The sequence below is a fragment of the Chinchilla lanigera genome, unplaced genomic scaffold (assembly GCF_000276665.1).
Source record: "Chinchilla lanigera isolate Chin_1 unplaced genomic scaffold, ChiLan1.0 scaffold00036, whole genome shotgun sequence".
NCBI lineage: Eukaryota > Metazoa > Chordata > Mammalia > Rodentia > Chinchillidae > Chinchilla > Chinchilla lanigera.
The window spans coordinates 21786719-21795545 of NW_004955437.1; the positions used below are offsets into that span (position 1 = coordinate 21786719).

The following is an 8827-nucleotide window of genomic DNA, read 5'->3' on the forward strand; positions in this document are numbered from 1 at the left end:
AAGGTGAGAGGCACGTTATGGACTGGAGCCGGTATGGTTTTGTGTAGTGGAAATTTATGGAATTTGTGAATTTACGAAAGTTTGGGTTGACCCGCCCATAAGTAGAAAGATAATAGCTCATTTTACACGTGGAAGGAAGGCCCATCTTACAGGAGAAAGGCAAGGCCCAGTTTATTTTACTTTTTTAAAGATAGGTGGTACTGGGGCTGGAGATTTAGCTCAGTGGTGCAGGATCTCCCTGGCAAGCATGAGGTCCTGAGTTGATTCCCGATACCCTCCCTGCCCAAAAAATAGGTGTTATTTTGCCTTGAAACATTTTTTGAAACTTTTGAATTTGTTTCTCTTAAGGTCAGGTTTCTGCACCCCCCCCCCCTTTTTTTTTTTTTTTTTTTTTTTGGTACTGGGTATTGAACTCACAACCTCAGGCTTGCCAGGCAAGCACTTATGCTGCTGAGCTATGTCCCCGCCCCTCAAATGTCAGAGTAATATTTTTGGGACAGGATGCCCTGAACACTGCAAAAGTGAAGTGGTGTTTTTATTTCTATTGTGCCCCGAGTCACCAACTCTATTCACCTCCCCCCCCAGACAGCATCCTGAAGGCACCCGGATCCATGAGAGAACTGGGGTGGATGATTCCGCCAGAGGCAAACACCACGTGTCAATCAATCGATGAAACCCACAGTTGTTCACAGCATGGCAGGCAGAGGTCATCTTAAGGGTATTTTGGGATCTTCTTTCAGGGTCGGGTTGCCTTGCCTAGCGGCCCTCCGTTAAACGCAAGCAAGGATGAGAAGAGGGACAAACAAAGGCACAAGAAGAAATCTGAAAAACAGAACAAACCTCTAATATCTCACTGTAAATGACTATCGACCAATTTCCTCCCCATGTGGAAGGGGTCGGCACCGAGCGGTGGGCGTGAGGTGGGTGGGCAAACACAAGCCAGGGAGCCATGCTGAGGAGGAGCAGAAGATGGGGTTTAAGGACCTGGATGACCCTCAGCCAGCTCTGCCCCTCAGCATTCAGCCTCTCCCCACTTGGACCTGTCTCCCTGAACTGTACCATGTGAGAGCCAGGGGGAACATGGTGGAAAGGACGCAGTTTCTGAGTCAGGGTCCTGGCAGTAGCCTTCCTGTTCCCATTACTCATGCACTGTGTGGCACTCCAAGGGCGCTTCACACTTGGAGACCTCAATCTTCTCACTGCAAAATGGAAACGACAACTTCCTCACGCGGGTTCAAGGCAGAGGCTCTTGCAGGAACTCCACTCCTACACATATGCCCAAAAATATGATCGCACATGTCCACACAAAAAACCCGCACACACACAGTCCAAAACAGCATTATTCATAGCAGCACAAAAGGGGAAACAATCCAAACACCTGTCTATCAAGCAACAATGGGCAGACAAAACACTAGCGTACTACAGGTGACTGAAATCTGACACATGCTATCTACATGCTACCACATGGATGAACCTTGGAAGCATCATGCTAAGGGAAAACAGTCAGATAAAAAAAGGCCACATTCTTTATGATTCCATTTATATGAGGTGTCCAGAAGAGGCAAATCTGTAAAACAGAGTAGATCAGTGGTTGCCAGGACCAGGGGAAGGCAGAAGGAAAGTGACAGGGGTTTCTTTGGGGGGTAACAGAAAACATTCTTGGGAGTAGATGGTGGTATGTTGTGAATGTCTCAAAAACTCAGGGCCAGGGATATAGCTCAGCGGCCCAACGCCTGCCTAGCAAGTGCGACGTCATGAATTCAATTCCCAGTACCATAAAAAAAAAAAAAAAAAAGAAACTGAATCCGCACACTTTAACATGAGGCATTTTGTGTTACATAAGTTACAGCTCAACTAAAAACAAAGCAGGACCCGGGCTATCAGGCTTGATGGGTCTGAACAGCAGCAGTATGGAGCCCTGGTTCCTCTGAGCCCAAAAGTAGAGATCACTACCTTACCCACTTTACGGGAGCCCTACAGGACTAAACAAGTTAAAGCTTATCGAGCCTTTAGCAGAGCACCTGGCAGTCAACGTGACAGGTGTTAGAGGTTGGCCTCCATGAGTTATTCCTACTAGTGATTAAAAGAGAGTCATGCTAAGAAAAAGACAGCCAGCTGGGATGCATGAATGCCCCTCCGCATGAGGGTTCCTCCAGGTTGCAGCATCTCTGCATACACCCAGGGTGAGCCTACATTGACATGTTCTGCCTATACAGGGACAGCTCAGCTTCTGTTCACAAAAGGCAGGGCTGTGGACCTCATGGTTCAGTTTTCCCAGCCACAGGGTACAGCCACCCTCTCCTTTTACGGAATATAGTGTTAGGCTACTGGTTTTGAGTTTTCTCTAAACAGGGCTGGGCACATTTAGAGAACAGATAAGCCTGCCCTGCCCAGGTTGATCCACCCAGGAAGAGACAGCGTGCAGAAGCAAAGATGCCAGTTTGAGTCCCAGCAGAGTGTGAGAGTTACCCTAGAGCACAAGGGGCCACAGAGCGCTGGCCCAAAGTTTCCTTCCTCTGCAGCCATACCCTGTGCTGCCGGGCTATGCCCACAGGTACAGCTGAGGCAGCCAACGGGGCACGGGCTCACAGTGAGGTCTATCTACTTCACTCACGGAGACTCTGTAACAAGGGCCGTTTGATAAGGTAAGTTAGGAAGTAGGCTAATTTTAAACTAAGCTCCAATGCTGTGATGTGAAAGGAAATGGCTGAGGGAGGAAACAGACTCTAAAACAGATCTATTACAAATGTGAAAGTCCAACCATACCAAACGCTGGACGAACCATGGCAGCCTGCACACACCTCAGGGTGACATGGCATGGCCACCAAGGATGGCAGTTTGGCAAAATGTTGTCAGTGTCAGGGTACACACAAAACTCCACCTAGTAATTCCAGCCGGAATGGAATTACTCATGGCAGCTTAGAGCTGAGAGGAACTCACTCATGTGCTAAGGAGCTGTTTGAGAGAAAGTTCACAGAGGCATCATTGATTATTTAAAAAATGAGAAGCCCAAATGCCCATCAAAAGAATAAATAAAATAACTATGTACTATGCATGCAATGTAAAAGCATTTAGCAGTTTAAATTAGTAAGAGTTACATGAGTTGATATTTTTTAAATCCCAAAAGTAAAATGCTGAGCTAAAAAAAAAAAAAAAAAAAGCAAGCTGGCCAAAGATGCATATGGTATAACATCAATTACAAAAACTTTAAATCAGCAAAGCAATATCACATGCATATTGCTAGAATGCATATACTGTAACTGCGCCATGTGCCAACAGTTAAATCACATAAAATAAAACTACACAATAAAGACATAAATCACACATGGAAATGATAAAATATCAAATTCAGCACAGAGATTTCCCAGAGGGAGAAGAGAACAGGATTAAAGGTAAGGCATGGGTTTCCCTGGTGTCTGTACCTGTAACTATAATTGTATCTAACTTCTCAAGATGAGTAGTAGATATATATATAGATATGTGTGTGTGTGTGTGCGCGCGCGCGCGCGTGTGGCTTTATGTGCCTCAAATAGTTCATAATTTTAAAAACACATGTTTTTTTATTTGTGGGTAGAGAAAATTAAAATACTATACAGGTTCCAAGGTAAACTATTAAAATCAACAAAGATGAGCTTGTATCCTAAAGAGAGACCAAGAAGAGCCCTATGGATTCCACTCCAGACTTTCTTGCCATCTTGGGAAAAGTGCTTATCTCCTCTGAATGGGCCTCTCGTCTCTGCTTCTAAATGGAGAATACAATCTCTTCCCTCTGCCTTCTGTCTGCAGCACACAGACAGGCGAGGCCCAGGGGACGAGCAGCCCCAGGGGGCTCAGGAATAAGACTTCCTGTCCTGACAACCTTGTTCTTGAGAGATAAATGAAAGCACATACACAGTCGCACATTTGTGATTCAAACCTTTACAATTATAATGCAAGCACATATATATGGAGAGAGAGAGAGGGAGACTACCAAAAAATATATACACACTTCAGTAGTTCATTATAACAAATATCTGCAAGCGGGGCTGGGGATTTAGCTCAGCAGCAAAAGCGCATGCCTGGCAAGCGCAAGGTCATAAGTTTGGTTCCGGGTACCGGAGAGAAAAAAAAAAAAAAAAAAAATATCTGCAAGCTAATGGCCACCATTTTGAGTACTACTTGTAACTGTAGAAGCCAAAGGTAATTTGTATTAATCTCATGACCTCTCAATGAATTTAGTATTAAAATATTTATACAAGTTTTTCTTTTCCTGATATATACATTTTTTTGGCAGAATATATTGTATCTGTGAGGTGTATATATATATATATATATAATCCAATATGATATATATAAATTATTTCATGATAGTCACAGCTAACCATTAAAAAGAGAAAACAAAACTACATTTTGGTTACTATCAGAACATTACTTCCAGAAACAAAAACCTATCTATCAGTAAAACTTTTACCTGTTTTTAAGATGAGACACAACAAAGACATCCCAGTGTACATTAAGTGGCTTCCTAAGTTCCCACGTTGTGTTATTATTAGCCCAGAAAGTGGTGGGTACCCAGCATGCTTCTCCAATCAGATGAACTTCCACTCTGACATCTGGAGCCGGGATGTAAACAGCTCCTAAGCTGGTGACTTTCCACCCACAGTCTGACCATTTGCCCACTCCATGCTCACAGCAGTCTATGTCCTTAGACATCAAATAAAAACTGATACTCCGTGAGAACAGGGACCACCTCTGTCTCCTTTATAGTTATCTCCCTAGCCTAGCACAGTACTCTGAACATAATAAAAGACTTGAAACATTTTTTAAGGCTATGATTGAGTTTCTACAATCAGATTTGATTCTAAGGGGCCTCAAATCAACGAGTAGGTGCCAACAGTCCGATGACCAAAGAGGTGTACGGCTGCCTCAGTGTGTCCAAAACCTCCCCTGGGGCCTCCTCAGGCGTGCTCAGAGGTGGCTCCAGGGACTAAGTCTATCAGGATTCCTGAATGCAGAAGCATGCACGAATACACACCAGTCCCAGTCACGCTCTATCAGGCTTTGGGGAGAACACTGCCCAGGCTTCCCCCAAAGAACAGCAGGAACGTAGGAGTGTGCACAGCACGGTCAGATGCGGGGGCACCTGGAAGCAACCACCTGCCCAGCTTATTCCCTCACGACCTCCACCCAGACGAAGTGATGGGGTTCTCCTGCCGAGACACCCTAGGAATAGCAAAGTGGAGAGCAACAGATTGTGAAATGAAGATTCACCCAGGGAGGTGTTCACAGGCTGTCTGTACACAAGACATTTTTCATAACTGTGTAACTCTCACTCCCAAGCAATAAGGAACAGATTTTTTTTTTTTTAATGCTTGCTTTTGCACCTGGAACACCCAGGTTCTGAGGAAGTGGACCCTAAGTCACCCTTTAATTGCTAGGCACATTCTACCCCTTTGTCCCAGCCCAACCACTCAAGAATTCCTGGGTTCAGCCATTGGACAAATCACACCTGTTTGTGCACCTCCTAATGGGAGTTACTTACGGATATGGGGGTCCTGCTCAGAGAAAATCCACTGGTGTGTGCTCACCATTCCGATAAGCCTAGAGGCAAGGAAGTCTAGTTTTTCTGGAGAGGCCAAGTTCTGACCTTCCTGGGTCCACCTTCCTTTTCTAAACAAACAGCACACTGTGCAATCCTTCACCCTCCTCCAGGCTAGGTCCCTAATGGCTACACTGAGCGCAGGAAACTGGTCGGATAAAGCATGTTAAAAATCACTTAGAGGTCAAAGGACTCAGCCTTTAGCTGCACAACTAGCAGATATCCGCCATTCTGATGAATAGAATCGTTTACAAGCACAAACATGCCTCCTTTCCTCCTAAAAGTATTAGAAGAATGAAAAGAAAATATGCGCTTTATGCTTCATTCAGCCTAATGCTAAAGACCCTTTTAACAGCACCCATTAATGAATATTGTACAGATACAGTCTGGAAAATGGGACTATGAGCAGAAAAGTCAGATCCTTGAAATGTCTGAGCACAGCACGTATTTTGCAGGCTGAATTACTGATGTGCCTTACAGGCAATGAGAACAAAAATGCTATTTTTTTCATGATCACTTTTGTATTATGAGCAACCCTGGAAACCCTCCCCAGAACAATCCCACCTTCCCTCCTCCAACCTCCCTGCAAGAAGATGGGTGCAGGTTCCAAGAGGGGGCACCCGTTCCGTCTTTGGAGCCCGGGAGGCTACCTAGGGCTGGAGGGCTGAATCATCATGGCTGCCCACACTGGTACAATACTCACTTGGTCCCCTTCACGTGGCATGCAGGGCCCATTCCCACAGGAAGAACAGGGTGTAGAGTATAGCATGCCCAGCCAGGCTTTCCTACAGTGAGTGGAGGCTGGGAGGCGAAGATCTCTAGTAAGACCCAAGCCCCAGGACAGCAGATATGGTCCCCCAACCTCTGCCTGCTCAGCAACGGATAACATCAACTAGGTCACCAGAGCAAGCACCCACTATGTGCTTATCCTCAGGAGGCCCAGGACACTTTCCAGAGTCAACACCCACATGACAGTGCCCTGGGTGAAGGGGATGCCCCAGCAGGAATCTACACAATCCCCCACAGAAAGCTGTGTAAGAAGTCCCCTGAGACATAGAAGCAAGCCGTCTTGTTTTTAAGAATCGCCTTGAACCCCGGCTCCTCCACTTGGCTTGGGGCTGGGAATTTAGCTCAGTGGCAAAACGCCTGCCTTGCAAGCGCAAGGTCGTGAGTTCGGTTCCCGGTACCGGAGAAAAACCAAAAAAAAAAAACAAACTCTTTAAGAATCGCCTTGACAAACTATGGTATCTGGTGGAAGTTCTGACCTCAGGACGCTCTTCCAGCAAGGTTCTAGGACTAAAAGAAGGAAGGAATATCAAGGTCACCATCTCCGGAGTTACAAGAGATTTAGTTAAGGATCACATATCAACAAGGGCCTGGCAGGTAGAAATATGCACAGACAGATGTCAGGCCACTCTCCCGTAGAGCTGGGTGTGGCACCACTCTAGACATTGCAAGGCTGGTGTTTCGCTAAGTTTTAGCCCAACCCTTAGCCCAACTCAGCCACTGCAGGCCACCACTGTAGCCACACAAGTGGTGGTGGGTATGGCAGCTGGAGGATTAACTGATAGTCATTTAGGGCCCTGCTCTGGTGAGCTGCTGTCCTGAGCTACAAGGGACACATGCGGGAGGACAGTGGAGAAGGCATCAGAGACGCAGGTGAAACACAAGGGTTAGCATGCACAGCTCCCTCCCAGAGGTCAGAGGCTAAGGTATCCCAGGGGAGCGACTGAGAGACCCAGTTTGACAATCCCAGGCTCAAGACAAGATTCCCAAGCCTGTCTTCTAACTACTCCACTTCTGGTCCCCAACCGGCACAGGACCTAGGTTCAGAGCAGTGTCCCCAGAGGCCTTGCAGGCAGCACCTCCCCCTCAGCTGACTTCCAGGAGGAGTCCCTTCAAGTTCCTGGGTGGAGGGAGGTGGGAGCCCCGCCCTGGCTCTACCTCCAACTGGCTGAGTGACCTTGATGAGGTCACTGCCCTGGGTAGGCCGCTTTCCTACCTCTAGCAGATGAGGGACCTTGGGCAGGCTCATCCAGTGGTTTGCAGGGCACAAGAGGAAGGCTTGTCACTTCTGCCTCCTAACTGTTGGTAGCAAAGCCTGTCAGAACTTCAAAGCCAGGCTGACTTTGTCAGTCAGGCCCAGCTAACCCCACAATAATGTCCCCCATACCGAGGTAGGTGGGTGAGCAGCCTGTGGCAGAGCTGTCACTGATAAAAATGAGCGTCTTTCCTAACAAGTTAGGCTGTTCCTAAAAAAATAACAGTAAAGCTGGTAGACGGGGGAGATACACCTTAAGACTCACCAGCTGACAATGCTTTACACTAGACAGACCTCAGGAGAGGCTGGCACCCCTCAGCGTGCCACACACCTTCGAGACCTCCATCTGACTCAAATGAGTAGAGTCTCTTACTCAAGCCCCTGGGCTGCCTGGAAATTACAGTTTAAGAGGTATAAAAAATTCCATTCAGACGTGCGGTTCCAGACCTGAGGCCTATGAGCAAAGTTTCCGGTGGCCACCGCGCCCGTCCTCGTTCCGGAAAGCTAGGCGGGTCTCCTGGTCCTCAGATTAATGTGCAGCTACAACAGCTGGGGTAGGCTGAGTGACAGATTCTCCAAAGCACCCGGCGTCCTCCACTGGGAGCCCCAAATATGGGATGCCTGGCCCCCAGCCAGCAACCCCGCCAGAGGCCGTCTCACCTCCCCGGCTCATCCCGCGGTGATCACACCTCCCTCCGCCCACGCCGCTAGGACCCTTCCAAACAGGGCGTGCGGACCCGCCCGCGGGTCCCCACCCAGTCCCGCCTGTGGGCCCATCTGACATCCACGGCCCGTTTCAAGGACACTGCAACAAGCAGCCCAGGCCGAGGGTCTTCGGCCCGCTTCCTGGACACACACCAACGCTGACAAGACCGGGAAGAACGCCGGGGCGAGGCCTGGCCCCCGCGCTCCGCAGTCCCACCAGATCGGATGCAGCCAGGGGAGGCGGGCGCGGGAGGATGGAGGCGGTGGCGCACGGATGCCAGGACATACGGCGGCGCGCGGGCGCGGCTCACCTTTTTGACTTGGTCATCCTTCAGCTCGGTGAAGTAATAGGCCAGGAGCTGTGCGGCGATCATGCTGGCGGTCGGAGGCGTGGGGCGGCGGGCGTGCGGCGGGTCGGTCCTCCGCTCCCGGGGCGAGCTGTGGTCCTGCGGCGGCTGCTCGGCGACTCCGCCTCCTCCCCCGCGGCTCCTCCCCCTCGCGCG

The 8827-nt window shown here is 48.7% G+C and overlaps 1 protein-coding gene and 1 long non-coding RNA gene across 4 annotated transcripts in view; both read right to left on the reverse strand.

The window, feature by feature from the left end:
- Hk1 (hexokinase 1) overlaps positions 1-8827 on the reverse strand; it is a 90990-nt gene that overhangs the window by 53405 nt on the left and 28758 nt on the right. Inside the window, exon 1 of one of the 3 annotated variants that reach the window (XM_005390089.2) lies at positions 8636-8813. The exons of the other annotated variants lie outside the window; for them this stretch is intronic. Within the exon in view, the coding sequence (XP_005390146.1) occupies positions 8636-8698 (63 nt within the window). The 5' untranslated portion in view covers positions 8699-8813. Of the gene's footprint in view, positions 1-8635; positions 8814-8827 lie in introns of those variants that run through there. 3 annotated transcript variants of the gene reach the window in all.
- LOC106149129 lies at positions 510-1511 on the reverse strand. Its single transcript, XR_001235093.1, has 2 exons — positions 1060-1511; positions 510-822 (listed from the first exon to the last, which is right to left on the reverse strand). It is a non-coding gene; the product is annotated as an uncharacterized LOC106149129 (long non-coding RNA).